This window comes from Oryctolagus cuniculus, chromosome 1 (genome assembly GCF_051225735.1).
Source record: "Oryctolagus cuniculus isolate XC-2025 breed Fujian yellow rabbit chromosome 1, ASM5122573v1, whole genome shotgun sequence".
In the NCBI taxonomy this organism is placed as follows: domain Eukaryota; kingdom Metazoa; phylum Chordata; class Mammalia; order Lagomorpha; family Leporidae; genus Oryctolagus; species Oryctolagus cuniculus.
In genome coordinates, this window is record NC_142867.1 from 225,960,344 (window position 1) to 225,987,231 (window position 26,888).

General features: G+C 58.4%; 1 protein-coding gene across 16 annotated transcripts in view; it reads left to right on the forward strand.

Annotated features, from left to right (window-relative positions):
* DAB2IP (DAB2 interacting protein) overlaps window positions 1–26,888 on the forward strand; it is a 170,538-nt gene that overhangs the window by 68,258 nt on the left and 75,392 nt on the right. For 6 of the 16 annotated variants that reach the window (XM_051855568.3, XM_070056311.2, XM_051855546.3 and 3 more), the window contains exon 2: window positions 11,184–11,287. In XM_051855568.3, the coding sequence (XP_051711528.1) occupies window positions 11,184–11,287 (104 nt within the window). The other 10 variants (XM_089301863.1, XM_089301870.1, XM_089301874.1 and 7 more) reach the window with 4 other exon arrangements.

Here is a 26,888-nt window from a genome sequence, read left to right on the forward strand (position 1 = left end):
CCCCAGGCTCTCCCTGAGGTGCTGCTCCCCACCTGCACGCGAGCGCAGGGCAGAGACGGGTGTCTTGGAGGATCTCTGTGTCTGTTTCTCACCTGATGCTGTCTCTGCACCGCACCCTGAACTTGAACTTGGAGGCAGTTTGACCTCAGATCCCAGTTCCATGGGAGAGACCACGAGCTCCCGCCGTTGCACCGCCTCGGGAGGCCTTCCCTTCCCCAAACCCGGCATGGTGAGAATGGGAACACTCCCAGACATCCCGCCTCTCTTCCTGGGATGAGAGCTGGGATGCTGGAGCTGAGGGAAGGGAGGACCCCCCCTCCCTTCCCCCGCGGCCTCCTGAGTGACTGGGGCCCTGTTGCCTCACTGGACTGTGGCTTCTCTCCCAGAAGGGGGCAACCCTGAGATTCAGAGAAGAATCGGGCTTGAACCCTGCCATTAGCATCTACACCTCAGTCTCCTCCTGTTGAGTTTGGAGCCGATGGTCTTTACGGGAGTCAGTTTTAGGATAAAAGAGAGAGAGAGAGCATCCATGGCAAGGTCACCATTCCTCGTAAGTCTGTTTATATCACTTGGATATATAATTGTTCTAGAGCCACTTGTTGAAAAAAAAAATTTCTTTTTCTTCCGTCAGTTTACCCTGGCACTGATTTTGAAACCAATCGAGCACCTGTGTGTAGGCCTATATCTGGATTGATCGAAAGGTCCCGCGCCGTCTCATTTCCATGAGCTGTATTTCCAGTGTGTGAAAAACATCTCGAGACCAAGCAGTTAACAGAAGCCCTGTCTCAAGCTTGCCCGGCTGCTCTGAATCCTTTGCTTCGCCATCGACATTGAAAATTCAGCCTGTCGATGTCTTTGAAAAGCCTGCTAGGGTTTTGATTGGGACTGCGTCGAATCCATGGAGCACCTGGAGAGACGCCCTCTTTAGGCGTCGTCAGTCCCTGAACGTGGTGCACCTTGCCGTGTGGAAGATACCGTCTTTGCTGTCTGTCCCCAGTGTTTTTGCCGTGATCAGCCTCCTGCATGATCTGTTTGTTAGGGATTTGTTTTGGGTGCTTGTCGTTCATCACCATGAAGGGTATGAGATTCCCCTCCCCATAGGCTGACAGGGTAGGGCTTTCATGGGTGCTGAAGGCGTGAGACCAGGGCTTTCTGTGACTGCTGGCTTAGCAGGCAGCAGGAGGGTTAAGTTTGCATCTGTTGCCACCCCAGAGCCGAGGGCTAGCCTAGGACATAAAGTGATGATCTATTCTAGAACATGAAATGATCTGTTCTGCAGTTTCTCCCAAATTATAACCTCACGTCCCTTACAGGATCTGATATGCAGTCTATGAGTCAGCGGCTCCTTAGGCTAAAAATGACACTGAAATTCAGTCTGATGTTAGTGTTAAATCAGTCAATGAGGAGTTTGGAGATCATTTAAAATTTGATTTCCAAGTTGTCAAGAACAGAACGGTAAAGAAACTTTGTTTTAAAGATTTATTTATTTATTTGAAAGGCAGAGTTACAGAGAGGCAGAGGCAGAGAGAGGGAGAGAGAGAGAAGGAGAGAGAGAAAGAGAAAGTCTTCCAGCCACTGGTTCACTCCCCAAATCGCCGCAACGGCCAGAGCTGGGCTGATCCGAAGCCAGGAGCTCCCTCCAGGTCTCCCACGTGGGTGCAGGGGCCCAAAGACTTGGTCCATCTTCCATTGCTTTCCCAGGCCATAGCAGAGAGCTGGATCGGAAGTGGAGCAGCCAAGACTTGAACCAGTGCCCATATGGGATGCCAGCACTTCAGGCCCTGGCTTTAACCCGCTGCACCACAGCACTGGTCCCCTTATATACTCTTAGGACTTTATGCCTGTTTTAATTTGTCAGAAAAAACTAAGCATGTTATATGGTGTAGGCATGGTGCTTGAACTTAATAATACAGTTTTTAAACAAAAGTACAGAACATTAAGTACTGAAGTGGAATTTTTGGGAGAAATCGTTTATAATTAATGAATGAAGTGAGAAATAAGATGAGTTTAATAATGCGTTGGAAGACTTAGATTTTGGTAATCAGGCCCCCTCTGGAATGTTATAATTAGAACTTGGATGGCTTAAAGAAGTGTCGCTGATGTAATTAGTAAGTGTGCTAAGGATACAATGTGCACGGTGTTTGCAGATGGGAGGGGTCTCCTCCCAGTGCTAGAAACCAAGCAGCAAAGGTAGCCTGTTCTTCGTGGCTTTCCTGCCCTTTCACAGGTGTCGTTTGATGCGCGGTGGAGGGAGCGAGAAGGTGACATTCTACATGGGTGTCCCTGCTCTGTTCCTCCAAGGAAGCTGCTCTTCCTACAGGCAGCTGTAGGGGGCGCGCTGGGAGCCCTGAAAGCCAAGGGTCTGGCCCCGGGCCTCTGGCTGCCTCTGCCGCGGAGGTGGAATGAGCTGGATCAGCAGGTGGGCCAGTGTCCTACCACACCTTACGTTCAGGATCTTCCAGTCCTGGAGGTCTCCCGGCTGAGTTCAAGGTCAGGCTGCCTTCCTTCTGGGGGCTCCAGGGGGGAATCCATTTCCGTGCGTTCCATGGCTCGTGGCCCCACGTCACTCTCCCTTCTGCTTGACATTCTGCCTCCCTCTTACGCGGTCTCCTGTGGTTACTTCAGACCCACTCTGGTAATCCACAGTAATCTCCCAAAATTCTTCACTTATTCACACCTGCAAAGCCATTTTGGCAGGGCTGGCCTTGTGGTGTAGCGAACCCGCTGCCCACGGTGCCGACCTCCCATGTGAGCACCGGTTCAAGTCCCAGCTTCTCTGCTTCCAATCCAGCTCCCTGCAGATGCACCTGGGAAAGCCACGGAGCCTGGCCCAAGTGCTTGGGTCCCTGCCACCCATGTGGGAGACCCGGATGGGGGTCTAGGGGCCTGGCACAGCCCTGGCCATGTGGAGTAAACCAGTGGATGGAAGATTGATCTCTCTGTCTGTCTCTCTCAATTGCTCTGCCTTTCAAGTAAATGTTTTTTGTTTGTTTGGTTAAGCAACGTCTCTCCTCCCTGTCTCTTGAGATGGGGGACCAAGGCTGAACTGGAAGAAGTGTGCAGTGGGTCTCACCAACTTAGGAATATTGTGTCTTAGCAGATTCACCCTTCATCTGGCTGCCTGTTAAAAGCAAGTGCTTACGATAGGCTGTACTCCGCTCCTACCCCTGCCCGCCCCACCACCTGCACGCTGCCTCGAACTGAGACACACAGGAGCCGCAGCTGGGCCTCCGACGATGCCTGGCCTGCTGCGTGGGGTTTTGCACCTGAGGCTCCCAGCTTGGTTCTCCTGGCCACTCCCCCCGGGAGCACCAGTTGCTGGTCCTTCTCCAGGGTAGTTCCTTTCTGGCTCTGCTTTGTTCTTCATGTGCTTCCTTGTCATTTGGGCTGCTGTCGATTTTGATGTAGCTTTTAATTTTTTTCTGATTCTGTGTTTCCTTCTCGCTTCTTTCTCCTTTCTCTTGAATTATATTCAGAGGGTATACAGCCTGTACTGCATCCTTCTACCCCCTATGTATGTCGGAATTTCGCGTTTCATTTTTGGAAGTCTAAATTATTTTGCACTCAGTCGACAGCGTAGTCGTGCGTTCCATTCTCCGAAGAGCAACTTCTAGAAACAACGGTTTTAGACTCCTGCCTGTGAGCTTTTCTGTGCAGGGCAAGTACCTACAAAAAGCGAGCTGACTTAATCACACAGACTGGCGAGTATATTTACGCTTAAAGAGGCCATCGCAAGCCTCACCTTTGACGTGGCAGGCAGTGGCAGAAGCCGTGCCGAGGGCTCCCAGAGACACAGCCCGCCCTGAAGGCTGCCCTCGCGCCCACCTGTAAAAAAGCTCCGCAGGCCGCCTACCTGCCTGCGCGCCTTGTCCGCCTGCAGCGGCGCACCTGTCGGGCTCTCGGCCGCTAGGGGGCGCACGTGCCCCGGGCCTGCTCTGCCGGGAGCTCGCGGGGGACCTGGCGCCTGCGGGAAGCAGAGGTGGTGGTGCAGGGAACCGCGCGTCCCGGTGGGGCTGGGGATGCCGGGCCGACCTCCCATCTGCTCCTGGGGACGCCGCGGGTGTGGATGCGTGTGGCCACCGCGGGGCTGCCCCATCAACATTGAGGCCACCCCGCTGGGGTGGGGGGCAGCTTTTCTGTCGCCACACCAGCCCCCCTCACCCCCTGCAGCAATGCACCCCTTCTGCAGGCCTGAGAGTGGTATTCCTGCCTTTTCCGGTGTCACTTGTTCACAGCTGAGTAGTATTGCACCACGTGCGTGTGCCAGCTGCCCCGTCGGAAGCCCCCAGGGGAACGTCCCTTGCGTCCTTGTTAGCGGGGCTCAGCTCCCTGCCATGTAGGACCGAGGTTTGTGCCTTGTTGTTGCGGGCGATCTGCCCTCCAAGGGCTGTGCCCAGTCTCTGGCCGAGGCCCGGGCGGTCCGTGGCTGGTGACCGCCTGTGCCGGTTTATCCCAGCGCAGCAGGTGGAGCTGCTCTCCTGCCTCCCACCGCCCCTCCCTCACCTTTTTGCCTTCCTCTTCCACGTTCAAGGACACCCGTGACTAGATTGTTCCCTCTTGATTCACCCAGAGCAGCCGGGGAGGGCAGCTGGACACAGGGTGTGGGAGTCGGGGCAGGCTCGTGGGGGCCGTTGGGAACAAGCCCCTTGGGGGTGATGGACGCACCACAGTTTCACTATAGGAGGAGGATGAGTCATTTTTGATTATGACAAATAAAACTATGAGTTCTTTTTTTTAAATATATATTAATTTGAAAGGCAGAGAGACATCCATATACACATAGACACACACAGACCTTCTGTCCCTTGGTTCATTCTCCAGATGCCTGGGGCTGGGCCAGGCCAAAGCCAGGAACTCCATCTGGCTCTCCCCTGTCCGGGGCAGGAACCCAAACCCTTGGACCAGCAGCTGCTGCCTCCTAGGCGCATTAACAGGAAGCTGGATCTGAAGCCAGGTGCTCTGATTTGGGAAGAAGGCATCCCAAAGCCGTGGCTTAACCCACTGTGCCACACACCCATCCCTGCTAGGAACATTCTCGTGAAAAATGGAGTGTGTGTGGATTGCACTCTCTGTCTCCTCTTGGAACTGCTGGTTTCCACTCAGCCTCAGGTTTCTGGGCAGTGTTCCCGTTGCTCCGTGCAAATCTAGGGTCTTGGTCGTGCCCGCGCCCGGGAGAATCGTCCTGACTTGCCGTGTAGTATTTTTCCTGTCCCAAAGCGTGCTCAGTCGCTCCCCTGTTGGTGGGCACCTAGGTTACTTCGCTTCTGCTGCTACAAACCGTGCTGCCGGGAACCTCTCCATGCAGCTCTCCGCGTGGGTAGGAGGAAGCATTTTTGTTTTTTTTTCAAGACGGGGCACGTAGGAGGGAAATTCCTGGTCTCAGAGTGTGCGTGGTGGCAGGGGCACCTTCCTGTTGTTTCATTGTTCTCCGTGCCCCTTTGATGCCATCCACAGTGATGGGAGAGGCATGCTTGTTCCTTTTAGCTTCTGGATCCGTTTCAATTTCTTCTCAATTTTGGACCAGTCTAGAGTCTATGCAGCGGGGGTGAAAAGTGCCTGGGAGTTTCGATCTGCATTTTTCTGGCTGCGGTTAGGACACACAGCCCCCCCTGTCCCTCACCGCCTCTTTCAGAGTCCTTGCCGACTTCTCTCCTCGCCGGCTTCAGAGACTCCTGCCTCCCCTCTTTTCAGCAGGAAGATCTGGGCCCGACAACTGAAATTTGGTGTCTTGTCTGAAATTACAGGATGTTCCGCAGGCTGCCGTGTTTCCATGGGAACAAGTAACAGTCATCCTTCATGATTAAGTGGTATCCATGGCAACCAAGCCAGCAGCATTTGAATGAAACTGATTTTCTTTATTTATTTATTTTGCAAACACATGAAGGTTAAAAAATGTGTTTCTTTCACGGTGGCTGCCAAGATCGGAAGACAGCCCTGGTCTCCCAGGGGATGGGTAGTGCAGGATCAGCTGGGCCCCGTGGCCTAATTTTGCATATCTGGGAGGTCATGAGGAGGGCACGTAGTGGGTGAGGGGAGGGAAAGCTCCTGGGCCCCCACTCCCAGGTCTGGGGTAGACTTGTAAGAAAGAGGTCGCTGGGTTTTTCTGCCCATGCCGTGTCCCCAGGGGTGCCAGCTTCCTGCTGTGTGACCTGAACCTCGCTGAGCGTCTGCTTGCACCGGCTGTGTTGCTCTGATCCCCGCGATCCAAGCCCCCCGCCCTCCCCCCCCCCCCCCCCCCCCCAGTGAGAAAAGGTGCACTGCTGAGTCAGAAGCCACAGACAGCGGTGCTGGGGCGGGGACTTGGATGGAAGCCCCAGAGGCAGGACTACTGCCACCCCCTGCCTCCCTTTCCTGTGTAATGGAGAGTGGGGAGTGGAGGTGGCCACGGCTCCTCTTCCCTCACTCACTGCACTGATGATAAACCAGGAGCTCAGAGACAGAAAGGGACCAGCCGGGAGTCACACAGCAGAGTTCAAGTTGAATCCAGACTCCTAGTGCCAGCTTGGGCTCCTCGCTCCACCTCATGCTCCAGGCCCCTGCTGTCTTCTCTGAAGACCAAAGTGTGGATTTGGGGGACAGTTTAAGGGGTTCTCCGTGTCCACGCTGGCTTTGTACCTGGAAGACATTTTAAAATATTTATTTATTTATCTATTTGAAAGGCAGAGTTACAGAGAGGCAGAGGCTGGGGTGGACGTCTTCCATCCGCTGGTTCACTCCCCAATTGGCCGCAATGGCTGGAGCTGGACTGATCTAAAGCCAGGAACCAGGAGCTTTCTCTGGGTCTCCCACAGAGGTGCAGGGGCCCAAGGTCTCGGGCCATCTTCTACTGCTTTCCCAGGCCATAGCAGAGAGTTGGATTGGAAGAGGGGCAGCTGGGACTCGAACCGGTGTCCATATGGGATGCTGGCGCTGCAGGTGGAGGCTTTACCCACTTTGCCACAGCGCTGGCTCCCTGGAAAGCTTTTTAGGGGAGATGACTTTTGTTTCTCGAGACTGTTTCCTTCCCTGGAAGATGGAGCTGAGCGCAGCTGCCTGTGTCGTTGTGTGCAATTGCAGTTCCCACCCTCACACAGGCAAGATGTTGGTTTTTGGGGTGGAGGAGGGAAAAAAGTGATCTTTTCCCATATACAGTCCACAATGCAATACATGAAAGTCTATGTATATCAATGGTGTTAGAATCGCATGAGGGAGATGGCGGCACTGTGGCGTAGTGGGTAAAGCTGCCGCCTGTAGTGCCGGTATCCCATATGGGTGCCAGTTCAAGTCCTGGCTGCTCCACTTCTGATCCAGCTCTCTGCTATGGCCTGGGAAAGCCGGAGGGGATGGCCCAAGTCCTTGGGCCCCTGCACCCTCTTGGGAGACCCAGAAGAAGCTCCTGGCTCCCGGCTTTGGATTGGTGCAGCTCCAGCTGTTGCGGCCAATTAGGGAGTGAACCAGCAGGTGGAAGACCTCTCTCTCTCTCTCTCTCTCTCTGCTACTCTTTCTCTTTCTGTGTGACTATGCCTTTCAAATAAATAAATAATAAATCTTTTTTTTTTTTTTTTTTAAAGAAAGAATTGTAAGGGAGAAGGGAATTGTAAGGAGGACCTGCAAAGATTCCTTAGGGGAGGGATGATGGTGGCCAGGAGCCAGCAACTCTGTGTGGCTGTTGTTAGCTTTGGGCCTGGTTCTCACATGGGCCTGGTTCTCACAGCGGGTGCCTGCTCCTTGCAGGCAGCTGGGGCGTCGGGTCAGGAGAGAGCCGGCCTCTTCCCCGAGGTCTAGCGCGACCACGGGCATGGCGAAGTTCCTGTCACTCCTGGCTTCCCGTCAGTAGGTGGGGGACTGAGAGTCCACCTGCTGGAGCCATCCGGGGTCCAGCAGGAAGCAGGTGGCTGCTCGAAGAGTGTTTAATAGGGGGACCGTTTGCAGCGCGATGGCAGCTGTGGGGACCGAGGATGGGCAGTGCTGGACCCCAGGGCCTGAGGCAGTCGGGGCGATCCAGCGAGACTCTCAGGAGATGGGGGGAGTCTGGGGACTGCAAGGTGAGGGCCTGGGTGACAGGGTCACCTGTGTGGTGGCTGGGAGCTTTGGTGGAGAGGGACAGCCAGCCCACGGGTCTCCTTCCTGCCCTGAGGGACTCCCCGTTAGCCAAGCCCCTTGGAAGCTAAGGGCCCAGAAGCGCCGTCTGGGTGGATGGTCTCCGCAGGTCAGCACCGCACAGCGGGAGGCAGGCAGGGCAAACAGGAGGTCCTGGGAAGGGACCCAGGTTCCCCTTGCGTTCCCTCTGGGGTGTGGGGCCTTGCGCTGGAGCTTCCTGCTGGGGTCCCCACCTTCTCGGGACTCCTGAATGGGTTTCAGGCTAATCGGGGAGCACTTGAGAGTCTTTGCCGTAGACCTGTTGGATTGGGGGTTAATGGAACGCTCCCCCCCACCTCGGCTTAGCTTTGTCACCTGTAAAGGGGAAGTTGGGTCAGGCAACCTGAGAGTTTCCTGGCTTGGACCCTGGAGGCTGCAGGCATGGGAGTGGGCAGGGCCTGGTGGTTATCAGTCTTGGTCTCGGAGGAGAGGGGTCTCATGGGGGTCCTTGTGTCCTACCCGGTGACTCTTCCTTAGAAACATGAGGGCTCACCTGCCCAGGACGGGGTTGTGAAGCAGTGGCCAGATGTGTGTACTTGCATGTAGGCGCAGGTGTACATGTGTGCATAGGTGTGTGTATATGTGTGCACTGCATAGGAGTGTGCGTGCAGGCCTGGGGTGCATGTGCGTGTGTCATCTGCACATACACGTAGATGTGCAGGCAGAGATATGTGTGCATGTATAGAGGCGTGTGCAAGCATGCCTGGGGCGCATGTGTATGCATGTGTAGGTGAGCTTGCACTCACAGGAGCGTGTGTAGGTGTGTGTGGTGGTGTGTGGATGCATGCATAGGGTGCACACTTGTGTAAGGGCGTGTGTGTGTGTGTGTGTGTGTGTAGCTGAGTTTGCATCCCCTCCTGAGCTGTGAGCTCCAAGCTTCCTGCTGCATGTTGGTCCCTTGGCCAACATGTTGGGACCTGGCGGGCTCAAGTGTGCAGGAGCCACGGACATGGGGTTTAGACACAGCTGGGTCTGCTTTCCTGCCTTGCCACTCACCTGGTGTGGGACTCAGGGCTTATGTCTGTGCCCTGAGCTCCAGTTTGCACTCTAGTAAAACAGAGCTGCTACCAACGCCCTGGGCAAAGCACAGTGCCTATGGGACAGACACAGAGGTCATGGGCAGACCCCACCCCCTCCATTAGGGGGGTGATGGGTGGTGATGTGTGCTGTCATGGCACACAAGAGGGCACCCCCTCCCAGGTGCGGGTGGCACACACACAGGAGCTCAGGCAGGTGCTGGGGGAGGCTGGGAGAGCCGAAGGCAGCCCGAGGAGCGTGGGAAGAGATTTCCCCGGGAAACCTCCAGAAACAGTGGCTGTCCCTTGCGTGGGAGCAGCAGAGACACAAGGAAGGTTCTAGGTAGGAAACACACAGGCAGAACAGCAGGGACCTTGAGAGATGGCAGCACTGGGCAGAGGTGGCCCAGGGCTGGGTGGTGCAGACCTGGGGTTAGCCCCTGTCCCGGGACCAGTCCCACATGACTTTACTGGGGCTCGGGGGTGGAGCCTGTCCTTGTTGAGGGAGGGGCTCAGCCCTGTTCTTCCACACTTCCGTGTCTGGGAAGCCTGCTCCTCCCAGCATTTCTGTGCACCCCCACCTCGCGGTGTCCCTGCCGTGAGTGTGCACAGAGAGTGTCCAGACAGGGTCGTGTGCACCTAAGTGCCTGGGTGTGCACCTCTCGCTCTGCACCCCTGTGTGTTCTCATGAACCAGGGAAACTTCAGCCTTCTCTAGTTTCTCCCCCTGCAAGGCAACAGGTCTTTCCCAAGTGTCACCGCGCACCTGGCTCCCTGCAGGGTGCTGGGGAGACGGGCGTGCAGCCTGCTCAGGCGTGGGCGGTGGGAGTTCCACAGACACACACGCGTGTGCACACACACACACACGCTGTGCAAATGAGGGCACTGAAGGAGAGACTCCGGTCTAGCTGTTGCTATAGGAGCCAGAGTGGGTGGGGAGCTGGGGCTGGAGGGTGTCGCCCAGGGCTGCCTGCAGGATGGGTCAGGCTGGTGGAGGACGACAGGAGAGGGCATCGTCTGTTGGGGCCAGAGCCAGGGCAATGAAGGGGCTGTGGGTGCCCAGCATTGTGTGGGGGACCCGGCGAGGGAAGCCGCCAGCCGCGCCGAGTCGGGAGGTTTCATATCCATGAGTTGTCACCATGTTTTTAAAAACCCAGGTCTTGGGGCTGGCGTTGTGGGGCGGTGGGTTAAACTACCCCTTTTCAACATGGACCACCTAGTGATGGAGTGAGCGCCCATATCACGGTGCCAGTTCAAGTCCCAGCTGCTCGGCTTTGGATCCTATTTTTTGTTAATGCACTTAGAAGGCAGCGGGTGATGGGCCCTGCCACCCACACGTGGGAGATTCGGATGGAATTCCTTGCTCCTGGCTTCATCCTTGGCTGTTTCCATCTTTAAAAACAAAGCCCCAGAATTCTGGCCTCTCTTCAAGCTCTGGCTGCACCGACCTCCCACCTCCGGAGTTGAGTGACAGCTGCTTTCTCTGGTTCTGTTCCCTGCCTGGCCTCTGCTGGGTCCCTGAGTTCAAAACTTCTGGACGGAAGATCCAAAGTGGAAGTCAGACATCACAGGTTCTTACGGCCCGTGGTTTTGGGAGGTCCTCCGGGCTCCCACCCAGAGCGGCATCCCAGGAGTGGGTTCAGCGATCTGTTTGTATTCCTCCAATGACAGGGCGCTCACTCCATCACTAGGTGTGTGTGGGCTTAAAGTGAGTGCCATGAGAACTTCAAAAAAAAAAAAAATTGTGGTTAAAATCTATGCTGCACAGTTTGCCATTGTAACCACCTTGGGCTGCCAGGAATAAGGCTGCACATGAGGGTCTGCGTCCCTGCGTTCGGTTCTTCCGGGCTTACCGGTGGGAGCGGGGTTTCTGGGGTGTGCGGTAATTCTGACTTTCAGTTTTGTGGGAACCTCCAGACCTGCCACAGCGGCCGCACCGTTTTGGGGGGAGACTGCTTTGTCTGTTGTTCCGGCCTAGGTGGGGGTGGCGGGAGCATGTGACGGCTGCCTGATTGTTCTCACTGAACCTCTCTTCTCCCTCCGTCGGCAGAGTCGCCCCAAGAAAGGCCGGGCTCCCGGCGCAGCCTGCCCGGCAGCCTTTCCGAGAAGAGCCCCAGCATGGAGCCCTCGGCCGCCACCCCGTTCCGGGTCACGGTAACTATCTCTGCGTCACCACCACCATCACCGCCTGGCCCGCGGTGCAGCTCCGCGACCCCCCGGGCCCCGCTCCTGGAGCCTCATGGACCGGGAGCGCGTCCAGCCTCCCCTGCCCTAGGTATCCGCTCCCTCGGTTGCTCCCCTCTTTGGGGCTCGGCCCTGCCCCGGGGGGCTACACGGGGCGGGGGCGCGGGGGTCCTGTCCTGTGAGGGAGGGGGCAGGTGGAAGGCCCAGAGCTGGGCCGGCCCCAGGTTGGGGGGGGGAGTCCAGCGTCAGGTTAGCTCAGTGGCCGGCACACCGCGCTTGCTCCACCCCTAGGGCGCGCGGGTTTTGTTTCCGTGTGTTGTGAGGCCTCGCGGGTTACAGCACGTGGCCTGTCACAGTTTAATCCTTCTTGGTGGCGCATAAAATAACGCTCTCTTCCAGCTGAGGATGGGAGAAACCCAGGGGGGCTTCCTGGAGGTGGTGTGAGTGGGAGGTGCTATTTGGACTGAGGCCTGCCCTGTGATGCGCAGAGGTGAGAGGGTTCTGGTGGAAGGACAGAGGACCTGGGAGGGACTGACTGCTCCCAGAGGGCCCGGTAGGCATCCTGCAGGACTGACTGTGGAGCTGTGTCTCAAAGACTCAGTAGCGACTGGGTGGGTGGGGACAGTGAGAGAGGGGGTTCCAGGTGGCAGGGGCAGCGGCTGTGAAGGTGCAGAGGCAGGTGGTCTGTCACCAGCATCGCTTGTTCTGCTGTTTTCCCTTCTTTCACGGCCCTAACGGGTGCAGCCTCACGCCTTGAAGCCACTGTAATTGGCAGCTCTATCATTGCTGGCTTGGCCTGGCGCTTGCCTGCCGCTGTGTCTTTGCTTTTTCTTGGCATGGGCACCGCCTGGGGGGACCTGGACTGCCCAGGGCCCAACGCCCGCCCTCGCCTGTCTGCGTGGGGTCTGTGGGGTGGGGACGTGCACACCGAAGCCATTTTACCCATTCCTCATGGCAGCCCCATTTCACAGATGAGCACACTGAGGCTTGGAGAGGGGAGTTCGTGTACCTGGTGTCACGTGCACCTGAGTGACAGCCGGACACGGGCGCCAGGACTGTTGGGCGTTTTTGCCTGTCCTCTGGGCACCATTGGTCTTTCTCTGTGTGGCAGTTAAGGAAAGGGTGAGTCCAGGTTCCCTCTGGGGCTGGGTGGTCAGGCCTGGCGGGGGTGGGGGGGCGGATCTGGGTTCCAATCATGGCGGTTCCATGGCTATGTGACCTTGCCAGTCGCTCAGCCCCTCTGAGTCCATGTCCTCATCAGGAAGCCGTGGCGAGCTGAGGCGGAGGTTCCCTATGAATGGGCCCGCCCAGGTCCCACGCACCCATGGGTGCTCAAGACCTCAGACCCTCAGAGTCGAGTTTCCCACTTTGGCTGCAGAGGAGTAGGGGTTTGGGCAGGGGTGGGGTGGTGGACGGGCAACGCAGTGTTTGAGGGGAGGTCAGATAGCAGCCAGGCCCGGGCCTCGAGCCCATGCCGGAGAGGGGGGTGCAAATGCACCTGCTGTCCTCACCGCCAGCCCCGGCTCTCGCTCAGTCGCATGCTCAGCCGACTGCTGCTCTGTGTAGGCCCTGCAGGGCGCCCGGGGAACATGGTTTAGCCTGGGGGAGGCAGGGGAGACGCCACAGGTAGAGCTGATGAGTGCCACCTGCGCTGTCATCGGAATCCCGGGTGACGGATGCCACCGCCTCTCCCTGGGTGCTCCCTGGGCAGAATCAGTGGGTTAGGATCGGAGGTCTCTGGGCTCCTCTGTCCATCTCTGCCGAGAGGACTGGACATGTCTGTGGTCTCCACAGTCTCTGAGCCTGCGTTGTTTGCAGCCCCCACAGTGCCCTTGCCCGTGGTTGTCCCACAGGGCACCTGGGGCTCGCTCCCAGCCTCAGCTCCGCCTCTTGGACACCATGGGGCCCTGGGAGAGCCTGGGTCTCCCGCTGTGTGCCATGAGGGCCAGGGTGTTTGCACATACAGGGGCTGCTTAGCTGAGGGATGGGCTTTTGAGCCAGATGACCTGGGTTTGAGGCCCCACACGACCCCACACCAGCCTTGTGGCCTGAGAAGGATCTGGAACCTTCCTGCAAGGCTAGTCCAGCTTCCTCCCACCGGGTGGGACGGGGCTGGGAGGCTGGGGGAGGGGGCTGAGGGTCCACAGAGCCCTCCTGCTCATCTCTGGCCCTCCAGCCAGCTCTGTCTTCTATGGGGGAGGGAGGGAGGCCTCAGGCGTGGGCCCCGAGTCTGCACAGACCTGGGAGCACTGGGCTCAGGGGCTCCACAGGCGCCTCCCACTGCCATGGGGCCCAGGACCCGTGGCGGCAGCGCTGGGGCCGCACCTTCCACCTGCTGCTTGCTCTTAGAGGCGTGGCTGATATGGGGCCGGGCGGTGAGGACGGGTTCTGATGTCCCCGCGAGTCCCCCAGCCCTCGCCTTCCCAGCCCCTCCCTCCCTGTCTCCTTGCTCTGCCCCCAGCCCCTCCTGTCGACCTTGAGGGGCGCCGGCAGCGCGTGGGGGAATGGGAGGTGGCGAGGGCTCTGGGAAGCCTGACAGCCCATTGATCCCTCCTCGGGAAGTTGAAAGTGGAGAGTCGTGTTTGAAGGTTTAGCTGAAATTAGGTCTCAGGGCTATTTTTTGCGAGATGGAGAAGAAGTGGCAGGGAGGGGAAGGCCCAGGGGGCTGGCAGCAGCTCCGATAAACTCAGCCCCAGCTTGATTACAGATGCTTCCAGATGCTTTCAACAACTCGCTTACTGAGTGTTGGGTCTTGGGTGTCCCCCACCCCAACCCATGGACCTGATGCTGTGCTGGGGGTGCTGTGGGAGGAGCCAAACAAGGGGCGGCTGCCTCTGGCTGGGGAGTCCCAGAGGAGAGCCCTTTGGGACAGGGCTTTGAGGGGTGTGTAGGAGTTTGTCAGGAACACAGGGAGAAGAGTATTTTAGTTAGCAGGGGATCTAACTGAAGAGGAAGGTGGCAACGGCCTGTGTGCTTGGCACCATGGATGTGAGGGGTCTAAAGGAGAGGTCCTGGCAAGAAAAGTGAGCATCAGGCAGGGAGCTGCGTCTCAAGCTCACCTTTGCTTGGGCCACGCCCCCTTCTGCAGTCCACAGACAGGTGGGCGCTGGCAACCGAGCAGCCTTGGCTGACTGTGAGAGGGGCTGTAGTGCTGGACCCCGGGCTGGGCACCCATGATGGGGTCCCAGCTTCCTCCTGACACGGGGAGTGTGCCTGGAATGGTTGATGGCCCTTGCTCATTCAGCCATGGGAGCTGGGATCCCCTGGCTGAGCACCTGGCAGATGTGCAGCCGCTAAGAGCAGGGCCCGCCAGCCCCCGGCCTCTGCCCCTGCCCCGCCTGGAGCCTAACTGTCACTCAGCTGTTTGAGCCCAAGAGAAAACCGCCGTCGCTTTGTCCCTTAGGGAAAGGCCCCCTGTTTTGTAGTGGGAATGGAGGGAGGTAGGTGTAGGGTATCTGGGGTGGCCAGGGTGGGGCAGGGTGGCTTTGGGTAGGGGAGGGGGGCCAGGAGAGCAGGGACCTGGGACAGAGGTGGACCATGGCATCTGTTGAGGTTCGGCCCCTCCCACTCCCAGCAGGAAAGCGGTTTCATTAGCTTCATGGGTTTGTTTCTTTATTTATTTGAAAATCAGCATTACAGAGACAGAGAGGGAGACAGAGAGAGGTCTTCCATCCGCTGGTTCACTCCCCAGCTGGCCACAGCAGCCAGGGCCCGGCCAGGCAGAAACCGGGAGCCAGGAGCTCCATCCGGGTCTCCCACATGAGTGGCAGGGGCCCCAGCACGTGGGACTATCCTCTGCTACTTTCCCAGGCCATCAGCAAGGAGCTGGATGGAAAGTAGAGCAGCTAGGACATGGACCAGCACCCATATGGGGTGGATTCTCTTGTGGCAGGTAGCGGCTTTACCCGCTACGCCACAGCGCCAGCCCCTAGCTGTGTGGATTTGGAAAGCAGGACCCAGGGACAAGGGACCAGCCCAAGGTCATATATAGCTGGCGATGGGCAGAAAGGGGAGGGCGTCTCCGACACACAAATTCTGCCTTGGGCACCAACTATCTGACTTTCTGCTCTCCCTACTCTGCCTTCCATTTGTCCTTCAACAAAAAATTTTTTAAACTGCTTGTTTATTTTCATATTCTTGAAAGGTGGAGGGGCCGGTGCCATGGCTCACTTGGTTAATCCTCTGCCTGCAGCGCTGGCATCCTATATGGGCGCCGGTTCTAGTCCCGGCTGCTCCTCTTCCAGTCCAGCTCTCTGCTGTGGCCCGGGAGTGCAGTGGAGGATGGCCCAAGTGCTTGGGCCCTGCACCCGCATGGGAGACCAGGAGGAAGCACCTGGCTCCTGGCTTCGGATTGGCGCAGTGCTGGCCGTGGTGGCCATTTGGGGAGTGAACCAACGGAAGGAAGACCTTTCTCTCTGTCTCTCTCTCACTGTCCACTCTGTCAAATAAATTTAAAAAATTATTAAAAAAAAAAAGGTAGAGTGAGATCGAGAGCAAGGAGAGAGAGAGAGTAGAGAGTTAGAGAGAGATCGATCTTCCTTCCACTGGTTTACTCCCCAGATGCCTCCAACCACCAGGGCGGAGCCAGGCTGAAGCCAGGAGCCTGGAACCCATCCAGGTCCCCCACCTGGGGTGGCGGGGGCTCACACACTTGAGCCTTCATCTGCTGCCTCATGGATGCACTAAGCGGGAAGCTGCGTCCGAAGTGGAGTGTCCGGGACTCGGACTGGAACTCTGAAATGGGGTACAGGTGTTCCACGCAGCAGCCTAGCCCCTTGCACCACGAGGCCTGCCTCGGTCAATTTTTTATAAGCACCCCCTGAGCAGCCGTGATGGGCTCTGGGGACACAGAGAGGATTAACATGCAGTTGCAACTTGCAAAGAAATGGAAGAGTCAGCTAGGGCTTGGTGGAGTGGTTTCCAGGCAGCCAGCACAGCCGCTGCCCAGGCTGGGAGCGGGAAACAGCACAAGCAGGCGAGAGCTGGCGCCGGACGCAGCGCACGACTCTGAGGCTGTATTAACAGGAGCATGGGGTCCCAGAGAGGGAGGGGAGATTGGCCGGGAGCGTGCTGTGTCTTTCAGAGGAGCAGAGTGACCAGACCTGGAGAGCCTGCACGTTTGGCCACGGAGACCAGGAGGCGTAGGGGGGGAGGGACGAGCAAACTGCTTTCCTCAGGCCGGTTGGCCGGAGTCCATCCCGGGCGCCAGCATCTGTGCCTCGCATGCCCTGTGGACGCCTTGAGAACTGGGGTGCAGAGAAGAAGCCAGGAGCCCTGGGAAGTCCCAGTGTGGCTCAGGGAGTGCCAGCAAGGACTTGGAGAGGGACGGGGACAAGCCTCTGTCCCCCCTCCCCTTTCTGCCCTGGGGTCCCCCGGGGGTGCTCCCCATGCCTTCTCTGCCAGCACCACTTCCCCAGTCCTGAACGTGAGCCTCTTGGGAGCAAGATAAATTGGTCCTCGCTGAAGGGTCAACTGCCCAGTGCTTCTGTTAAAGGTTTTATCCGCTATAAGTCTGAACAGTGTCGGGTGCAGTGACAGGCAGGTGGGACGCTCCCTGGGGGACTTCCTTCCTCTCTTCACACCCCTTCTGGGTCTAGGGGGCGGGTACGGTGCCAGTTCTCCCAGCTGCCCACCTGCGGTGCAGCAGGATTGGAATCTTGGCCATCGCTGCCTGGTGTGGGACTGCTCTGGCAAGTCCAACGTGGAGCCCCTCTCTCCCTTGCCCCTTGCGGCGGCTAAGATGGCCCAGTGCCTGGCATTCAGCCTGTGTCCACACCCTTTCCTTCTGCCAGACCTCACTCGCTGCCCAAGCAACCCCGCCCCCCCCCCCTCGACAGAGCTTCTAGGCTCAGCTCTGGCCCCCAGAGGTGGGGAGGGGTTGGTCCCCAGAGCAGCTTCCCAGGAGGCCAAGCGAGGTCCGAGGGAGCTGGAGGTGTCTGTGCAGGGTGGTTTCCTACCAGCTGGGGGCAGCAGAGGGCAGCGAGCGCACGTCTGGGTGGCTACTCCTGTGAGTTGAAGTCCCGGGGGTTCGTGTGTGTTGGCTTCGGGAAGGCCACACAGAGTGATGCAGTCCCCACCCCTGGGAGCGGGGACAGCTCCGATCGGGGTACCTGTCGACAGCTGGGCCTGGCACGGAAGGCCAAGCTGGCTGGGTCTGGGTTGACCAAAGAGCTGGGGGTCTCTGCAAAGGGACACTGGAGAGGGCAGGGTCTGGGGCAGAGCTGGCCTTGCATTAGGAGGAGGGGCACAGGCCAAGGCGGGCGGGTGCGGGGGCTGCCAGGAGGGGGTAGCTGTGCTGCTGTCACCAGGCGGGGGCCAGTAGATTGCTGGGCATGGCCTTCCTTTGATGGTTGGCAGGTGCCTTGTTGCACGCACGCTGCTGCTTTGGGAGAGGCCAGATCCCAGCTTGCCCGGGCGGGCTCCACTGTGTGTACAGCAGGGGATCGTGGTGATGAGGGACGAGGGGCGTGGTCTCCCTGGCCAAGCCTGAGCGTGCCCTCCGGCATCATGTGTCTCAGTCGGAACACGGGAGCGCACTTGGGAAGGTGGGTGGAGGGTGAGGGCCATGCTAAAGATGGCCCAGTGCCCCAGCCTGGTCCCCTCTTTAAGGAGGAGGACTTGGAGGCCCAGAGACGGGCAGTGCGTTGACCTGGCCTTTGTGAACCAGGGCCTCCCCATCTCCCTGCCTTATCTTGTCCGTCCTGTGCTTCCAGCAGGCTCACAGCGCACTGTCCCCCACCCCCCACCCCCAGCAGAAGGTATCTGTCTGTGCAGGACAGATACCACCCCCCACCCCCACCCCAGGAGGAGAAGCTCCTCCCCTCCTTTCACCCCACTGGGGCCCCTGCAGGCCCTCTCCTGGGGAGCCCTGGGGCCCGGGTGTGGGGGGCAAGGCTTGGGTGCCCTCGTTTCCCCCACCTCCTTACTGAGCAGCACCTGGGGCAGCTCACAGCCGCTGTGGTGTCAGAGTTCCCGGGTGGGGACTGTTTGCGCAGCCGGGTGGCCGTGGAAGGTGGTGGCGAAGACATCTGTTCATTGGGATGAGCGGCTTTTCCTAAGAGCGTCTGAAACAAGCGAGGTTGTCACTCCCCTGCCCCGAGATGGCCCCTGGCGGGGTGCGGGGGACCCAGGTCCCCACCCTGGCATTTGAGGCTCACCCCCAGCCCAGGCCCATCCCAGCCTCCGTGTGTGGGTGCAGGCCGGTGCTTCTGCCCACCAGGAATCACTGCCATCTGCCCTCTGGAGCCTTGTCCTCCTGAGCCGTTCTCCGTGAACCCCTCACCATGGGGGTGCCGTATTCTGGAGCCCTGCTTCCTGGCCTGTCTCAGCTGCTGTACCTTTTTTTTTTTTTTTTTTGACAGGCAGAGTGGACAGTGAGAGAGACAGAGAAAGACAGAGAATGGTCTTCCTTTGCCGTTGGTTCACCCTCCAATGGCTGCCGCGGCCGGCGCACCGTGCTGATCCGATGGCAGGAGCCAGGTACTTCTCCTGGTCTCCCATGGGGTGCAGGGCCCAAGCACTTGGGCCATCCTCCACTGCACTCCCGGGCCACAGCAGAGAGCTGGTCTGGAAGAGGGGCAACCAGGACAGAATCCGGTGCCCCGACCGGGACTAGAATCTGGTGTGCCGGCGCCTCAAGGCGGAGGATTAGCCTAGTGAGCCGCAGCGCTCGCCAGCTTCTGTACCTTAACAGCCCACCTGGTGTCTGCCTCTCCTGCCAGACCGCGGTGGCCCCTTCTCGACGGCAGGGACGGGCTCTGGTGGACCTGGACTCTTGACATTGGAGCGAGACCTCACCTGTGGCAGGTGCTGGTGAGACCTGTGGCGTGAATGTGTGTGCGGGTCAGAGGCAGAAGGGGGGCGGCTGAACCGGATGGAGGGGGTGCAGGTGAACCGCAGCCCCCACCCCGTGGGGCATGCCTGAGGCCGGGGCAGCCACCCCCCACCTTGGGAGGAGAGGTGGGGCCCAGTGGCCTGGCCCACTGCAGAGCCCCTGCAAGGACACCAAGCTCTTGCCTCGAAACTGACCTTGACCCTCCCCAGTGAGTTCTATGAGCCGTCAGGGGCCCAGACTCCCAAAAAGGTGCGTTTTGTATCCCATGGTGCCAAGGGTTTTCAAAGCGCTGCTGGAGCTGTCACTCGTGCACTCATTCTTGGGCCTGGAGCTCCCTGGGTCCCGCTGTTCCCTGGTGGCCAGCAGGGTACCTAGGAAGGCAGGGCGATTGGCTCCTGTGAGCAGGAAGTCCTGCCATGAGCACCCCTCTTAGACGACGTAGGTCACAGAAAGCTCTGCTACAGTGGCTGAAGTTCAGACGGGGCGTCTCAAGTGCCTCTGGGGAGTGCCCTCCTGGCCGTGGCTGCAGAGCTGGGTCCCTTGTGGGCGCCGTCGTGGGCGGGGTTTTCTTGCTGTGGCACCCTGCGGCTTTGTTGCGAGTAAGCGCTGAAGTCCGTGTGTCACCAGGAGGGCTGGCCTGGTGGCCTGAGCTTGGTGACAGGGCCTGAAGGTAGAGTCCTTGTTGCTGCCACTGCGAGGCTGCCGGGTGGAGTCAGCCTCCCCGCAGCCGCGTGGTCACAGGGCAGGCTTTTACGCAAAGGCAGGGGCCGGCCGGAGGACATACAGGACAGCGTGGCTCTGCCTGGTGCCCATGGGCTGATGCCTGGGGAGTACGGATCTGGTTTCTGTTCACCGATGCCCGCTCAGTCCCGGCTGCTGCAGGCTGCCAGTGGGCCTTGCCAGTGTTCTCAATTCTGCTTCCATCTTCAGTGCCTGACCTCTCCGGGACTGGGCGCCCCTCTCGTCTTGGTTCTCAGGGTCCCTTAGGGGCCTCCCTGACCTGGGTGGGCTCTGCCCTCTGGCGAGGGTTTCAGTCTCAGGCTCAGGGGTGGGTATGGGACTTGGAGGCCAGCCAGACCTGTGATTGTTCCAGCAGCTCTGCCCTACCTCTGCACCTTCGCGTGTGCTGTGCACCTGCCTGGAACAGTGTGTGTGCCCCCGCGAATCTCTGCAAGCCCACCTGCTGTCCCACCCTCACTGTTTTAAACCTGCCTTTAACAGCTGCACCTTGGCCGGCTCTGTGGCAGTAGGTCAAGGCTCCGCCTGCAGTGCCAGCATCCCCCATGGGCAGAGTTCATGTTCCAGCTGCTCCTCTTCCCATCCAGCTCCCTGCCATGGACTGGGAAAGCCATGGACCTGGGAAAATGGCCCAAGTGCATGGGCCTCCGATCCCACGTGGGAGACCTGGAAGAAGCTCCTGGCTTTGGCTCGGCCTAGCTCTGACCGTTGTGGCCATTTAGGGGGTGAACCAGCGAGTGGAGGACCTCTCTCTCTCTGTCTGTAACTCTGCCTCTCAGATAAATAAATAAATCTTTTTAAAAAAACAAAGCTGCCTCTTCTGGCAAGCCCACCTGGATTGCTCCCAAGTGGAATCAATTAACAAGCTGCACAGAGCCCTTTCTCTTTTTTCCTTTTGTATCATCACTATTTGTTAATCCCTCCAGGAAATATTTATGGAATACCTGCCAGGTGTCTGGCACTGGGGTCCCAGACTGCTGTGACCCCTGTTTGGAGGGCCTTTATGGTTCAGTGTGGGTAGGAGGCGTTCAGTAAGTACTTAGCTAATTACGAGGGTGCTAAGTCTGCAAGGCTGGTGTGGGGGTCACGTGAGGAGAGACGGAGGTGTGCGGGGTCCTGTGGGCAGGAGGGGCTTCCATTTCAGGTGCTCCTTCTGGCTCATGACTGCTCTGGCCTCTGGCTAGCAAAGGGAGCAATAAAACCCAAGACAGTGAAAGTGATGATGATGGTTGCGATAGTAGTTACTATTCAGTGTCTGCCAGGAAACCGGCAGTTCTTTGCCTGTGTGATCTCAGCGACCCATGAGGTGACTGCTCTTGTCCCCATCTTACAGAAGGGGAGACAGGCATGGAAGGTTGGGTCCCCGGCATGAGGCCCCGTAGCCAGTACGCAGTGGAAGCCTCTGCTCTCTCACCTCTTCAGAGGTGGGATGGAAAATACTAGCAACAAACTGGGGATAGCTAGAGACTGAGGGACCCTTGGGCCCTACAGAGTTAGGTCAGGTGGTGGAATCTCAGGTGTGGTCCTCGGCAGGAAGAGAAATGTTTGGGGCGGGGCTCTCCAGCCCCTGCCAGGCCACCAGCCCTCCAGTGAGCTGTAAAGACAAACTCTCAGGTGACAGCGAAGGGGACAAGTGGGCTTGAGACTGCTGCAGGGTGCAGGGTGAGGCCCCGCACAAGGAGCAGGCCGATTATTTCGACAGCAGCACAGAGCTGTGATTTCCCCTTGGACCTGAGCTCCAGGCACCCAGTTCTTCGAATGTCCTGGGCTGTGTACCCTTTCCGCCCTGGCTGGGCCTGTGAGCACGTGTGGGCTGGTGCATTTGGCCTGTGGGTGCTTATTGACAGCTGAGTGTGTGTCTATTTGTGGGATTGTTTCTGTGTTTCTGGATGTGAATTTGTCTGTGTACATCCAGTGTATAGGTATATTTGTGTGTGTGCTGAGCAGTTGTGTGCAGGTTTGCAAATATCTGTGTTATAGTGGTGGTACATGTTCACATGGAGGAATAGGGCCAGCACTGACGCAAGTTCAAGGACAGGCGTGCATGCAAATATACACAGGGAAGATGGGCTCAAAAAAAAAAAAAAAAGGGCATGTGTAGGCATACAAGGAGAGGGACTTGAACTTGTGTGTGTCCTGGCCCTGTTTCTCCACGTGAACGTGTGTAGGTGTTGTTTTCCAGGCAGCATTCTATCACAAGGGCAACCCTTGAATGTCAGGGCCCAGCCTCTTCTTGGGGACTTCCGCAGAGGCTCTCGTGGCCCATGAATCTGTTCCCTCTGCAATCCGAGTAGCCTGACCGCCTTCTCCAGGCAGTCATGCTGAGGTCTCATGGTCAACCCAGCGCTGGCATGCGACTGGGGAGGGGTCTGTGGGCACAGGGCGGCCTTTAGAATGGCACCAACTTAATCCTGGCTTAAAATGCCCTGCTCTCCACCTGTCACAGCATCCGACATTCCGCCATGAGTGAGTCACTCCCCAGCTGGGACCCTCTTTGATGAGGGAGGGAGGCCAGGGGAGCCCCAGGAACAGGGGAGGAGGAGGAGGAGGAATTACACATCTGAAGGCACTGGGCAAAGCCGGAGAATTCCTGCAACTGTCCGTGCCAAGCCTGGGAGAGTCCAGGCAGCCTGGCCCCGACAGCTGCGCTAATTTCACGGAGTCGCCACATATCAGCGTGGGCAGGGAGCTTGGTGGTCACCTAGCCCAGCCCCTCATGTGACAGATGGGAGGACTGAGGCCTATGGAGGGGAAATGCAGGGAGCCGGGGTGGGGGAGGGGGGCCATTTCTTAAGGCCTGGGTGCGGGATTTGCAGAGAGCACTGGGCAAGGAGCGAGGGGACCTGGGCTCTGACGTCCTGTTGCTCCCCTGCTGGGAATCTGGGCCAGCTGTGCTGCTCTCTGGGCGTGGGCAGTGCCTTATCTGTGCTCTGTGGGCTTTGGTCTGGCTACCTTCTCGCCTATGACCCTGGAAGCAGGACCCTCCAGCCTCCAGCCCCTTTCCGGTGCTCCTGCCAAGCTGTGGGTCTGCCTGGCAGCCCGTGTGCATGTCTCTTACAGGGCTGCGAGAGGTGGCACTATCTGGATGGGATCTCCCCGGCCCTTTCCTGTTTATTTAGCTGTGTGTTTGGCCTTTGAACAAAGCCTAGAAAGATATGAACAGACACTTGCCTCCTTGCAGGCTGTCAGAAATGGCCATGAGCCGAGCAGGGCCTGGGCTGAGGGCGGGGCCCACGGGGTTCTGCCTCCTCCTGAGCACTGTCTGGAGTCCCAGAGTGGGCAGGGACTTCAGGCCCACCCACCCACCTGAAGTGACTCAGAGCTGGTTCATTGCAAGCGGAAAAGGTGATACAGGCAGGCCTGAAGGGCGGGTACAGCTGGGGCTGGGGGCAGGAACTCACCCTCGATTGAGCACCTACTGTGTGCTGGCCACAGGGCTCCTGGATGTTGGGCGGAAGTGCTGGCATGCCCTAGGTGGCACCCTAAGTGCTGCCTCTTGGGCCTGGGTGAAGAGGAGGCTGGGCAAGGTTTCCCTCCCTGAGCCTTGGGGCCTTGCCTGTGAGCCGCTGTGGGTCAGCCCTGTTCAAAGGGAGAGATTGTGCCTCCCCGTCTGCCCTCCTCTCTGGCCTCCAGTTCTGGACCCGACATGGTGCCTGGGGCGTGTGTGCAGCCCCAGCTGTACCGTGAAATAACCTTGCCCTTCTCAGCAAGTGACTTCTCTTCTCTGACTCTCCATTTCCCTACCGGAAAACCCAAACGGTTGTGAATTCTGAAGCCCGCGTCCTCCCAAGGACTACTGATAAGAGGCCCTGGGGGTGGGGGTGGGGCTAGGCCTCCCCTCCTGGGGCGGGAGGGCTCAGTGAGTTCCCAAGCACCCGCGACTCGGCAGAACAGGCGCTCGATAACTGGTCATTTATCATCATCATCATCTTGTGGAGTTGATTGAAATGGGTGACTGCAGAAATCTCGTGTCTGGAATTCTGAACGGCCTTCCATGACATCGCTCAGAGCCTCCTGGAGATGGAGCCGGGTGTGGGCCAGATGCGAGGGTGCCGGTGGGGTGGCTGGGACTGGGGGCCTTTGAGCCAGAGACCCCCACAGGCTGCTGTCGTCCTGTGGGACTGCTCTGTGCTTTGGGGGGAAGCCCAGGGTACTTGCAGAGCACCTGGTAGGGTGGCCAGATGGGTCGTGGGCCATCCAGAGAGAGGCAGGGTGCCACACAGCTCCACACCCAGGCAGCAGCCTCGTGCAAGAGCCCTGGGGCCTCAGGTGACCTCAGCACCATGGCCTGGCTGCCTGACTAGCACTTAGGAACACAGGTCCCCGTGGACAGTGTAGGCCACTCGCTGAGCCTCACACATCAGTCCCTTCTTGGTGAATGGAAGCTGAGGGCCCCGCCCCACCTGCAACTGAGCAGCCCTGGCGGCCCCGCGCACTTTGTACTTGGGGAATCTCTGTGAGGTTGCCTTAGAAAAAGCGCTGGCTTCAAAGACTTCAAAACTCTCAAGCTGGATGTCATTCTGTGGCTGCACGATCATTTTGGGAGCATGTTCATTCATGGCCTATGTCCTCACTGCCAGGCGGCCCTCGGGCTCCTGGGAGAGGCCAGACTCCTGCCCACGGGTGGAAAGAGGTGGCCACACTGCATCAGCAGGTGTTGATGATGAAGCCAGCAGCTACGGGGCAGAGCTGCCTCCTGGTTACTGCCTTACTGGCCATATCTCATTTGGCCCTTCCCTCCCACAGGCTCCTAAAGTAGGTATCTTCATTAGCCCATTTTCCAGCTGAGGACACTGAGGCCCTAAAAGATCTAGTAATTTGCCCAGCCATTGTCTCGGTTAAGATCGGAACCAAAATGAGGCCAGAGAGCTTAGCAGCCCGAAGACTGGTCAGTGAGGTGGGCTCCTACAGTCTGGGGTGGCCTCCTGGAAAAGGCGGGATAAAGGAAGGCCCGGGGTGGGGGGCGGGTGTGTGGTTTGGGGAGTCGGAGCAGGTGGAGGACGAGGGAGTGGTTGAAGACATCAAGTGTGACCTTCACTGATGAGCTGGGCCCAACATGTTACTGGAAACAGTGTTTTTAACGATCTAGTACGTGTGCGGGAATTTGATGTGAGACTGTTTGGTTTTTATTGAGCACTTACTGTATGCTGTGCCCTTAGCCTAGAGCCCTATCTGCCCAGCTGACTCTCACCGCAGGCCCATTTCACAGACAGGGGATGGCCCTCACCTGTCATCGTGCAGCAAGGGGTCCCTGCAGCCGGTGTTGAGTCCCGTGTGCCCGGTGCACGCTGCATGCCTGCTGCTAGTTCTCCGTCCTCAGCGCACTCCACCACAGCCCCAGGAATGAGCCACCAAGGGCTCTATTTTACTGGAGAAGGCATCTGACTGGCCCTTGGTTAAGTGGATTTGGGTCTAGAAGGAGACTTCTGACCTGAGCCCAGTCTGTCCCACTTCCTGAGTTCGGGGCTGCAACCGCCTCTGGAGATCAAGCCCCAGGGGCCGCCCGGAGCTTTGGGAAGCCCTTTCTGCCCTCTGGGCCTCCCTCCGCTCTGAAATGCTGCCTTTTGGGTCTGCATCCCCTTCCGGCTGTGGCTTTCTGCGATGGTGACATGTTGCTAAGCCTGTCATCTGCCGGGCCCTGAGCTGGGTCCCTTGGGGAGGCGGGGAATGGAGGTGTGGAATGCTGGGGGTCAACAGGAGCCCTCCCCATGATCTGAATGCCCCAACTGCTGCAAAATCTATAGGCTGCTCCCCCTACCGTGTTCACAGCTGCCTCCAGCACTTAATGGTTCTCAGTAAGTGGTGAACAAGTGAATGTCACGCAGAGTGTTGAGTCCCCAAGGTCATTGTCAGCTTGCCTTGGGGGAGGTCCCATTCAGAGAAGGCTTCAAGGAGGAGGCGTGGGGGAGGGGAAGTGGCAGGTGTGCCCAACTCAGCCCCCTAGAGAGGAGAGACCTCTCCTTTGTTTAACTCAGCAATAGGTTAAAGCTGTGGGTATTGCCATGTGCTTTCTAAATGGTGAAACAGACTTCCTGGCTCTTTGTACCACAGGGGTGTAAAAATGCAAAATTTCCATCAGTGTAGGAAATAAACAAGCGAAGCAAAGTACGAGCCCATTGGGAGAACTCGCCTGCCAATGCCACCTGTGGGAGAAGACGCCTGCAAGGGAGCCAGGTGCATCCCCTTCTCCCGGTCGTGGCGTGGGGCAGGTCTGGGAGGGCCCTGCCTACATGCTGTCTCCCAGAAAGCCGAGCGCTCCCCTGTCTGTGGGTCATCTCGCTGCCGAAGCGACCCTGTGCCTCCTGGGCTCCTAACACCCAGAGGCGTTTGCTGGGCTGCGGAGGTAGGAGGCAGTGAGCCTTCGGGCTGAGGTTCCTTTCAGTGGGGCTTGGAGGATGTGTGCAGTGCTGACAGGTGGCCCCTGGGCCACCTGAGCAAAGACAGGGGCTGGGAAATGGTGGAGAGGTTGGGCAGCCGTGGTGGCGTCGGGCGGACATGGAAGCAGGGTGTCCTTGGACAAGTCACTGCACGTCTCCGGGCAGGATTCTCCACTTACAGAGAATGCTTTCCTGCCCTCTTCTGTGTGCGTGGGTGACACTTGTAAAGTCAGCGATTGACCTCATCACCCCTAGGGAGGGATGGATGTCCGCCCCTCCCCCAGCACATTCAGGTTATGAGCCACATTAACCTCAGAATAAGTGGATATCCTATCCACTTCTGGAGTTGAGGCTGGTGTGGGTGAGACCCCTGAACTCCTCCCAGACACCTGCCCCTGTTTTCCTCACCCATCAGGACCCGGGCTGTGTGTCTATGGAATGCCTGGGGCTCTTGGGCTGGGGCACCGGGCTCTGCTCAGTCTGGTGCATCTGGCAGATGGATGAATGGCCTGAACGGGGGTGGGGAGCCCCAGATCTTGAAACCCGCCAGTGGGGATTCTCTGCAACTCCTTCAGCCCCGGGCGTCTCCCTGAACTGGGCTCTAGGGATCCTAGCATCAAGG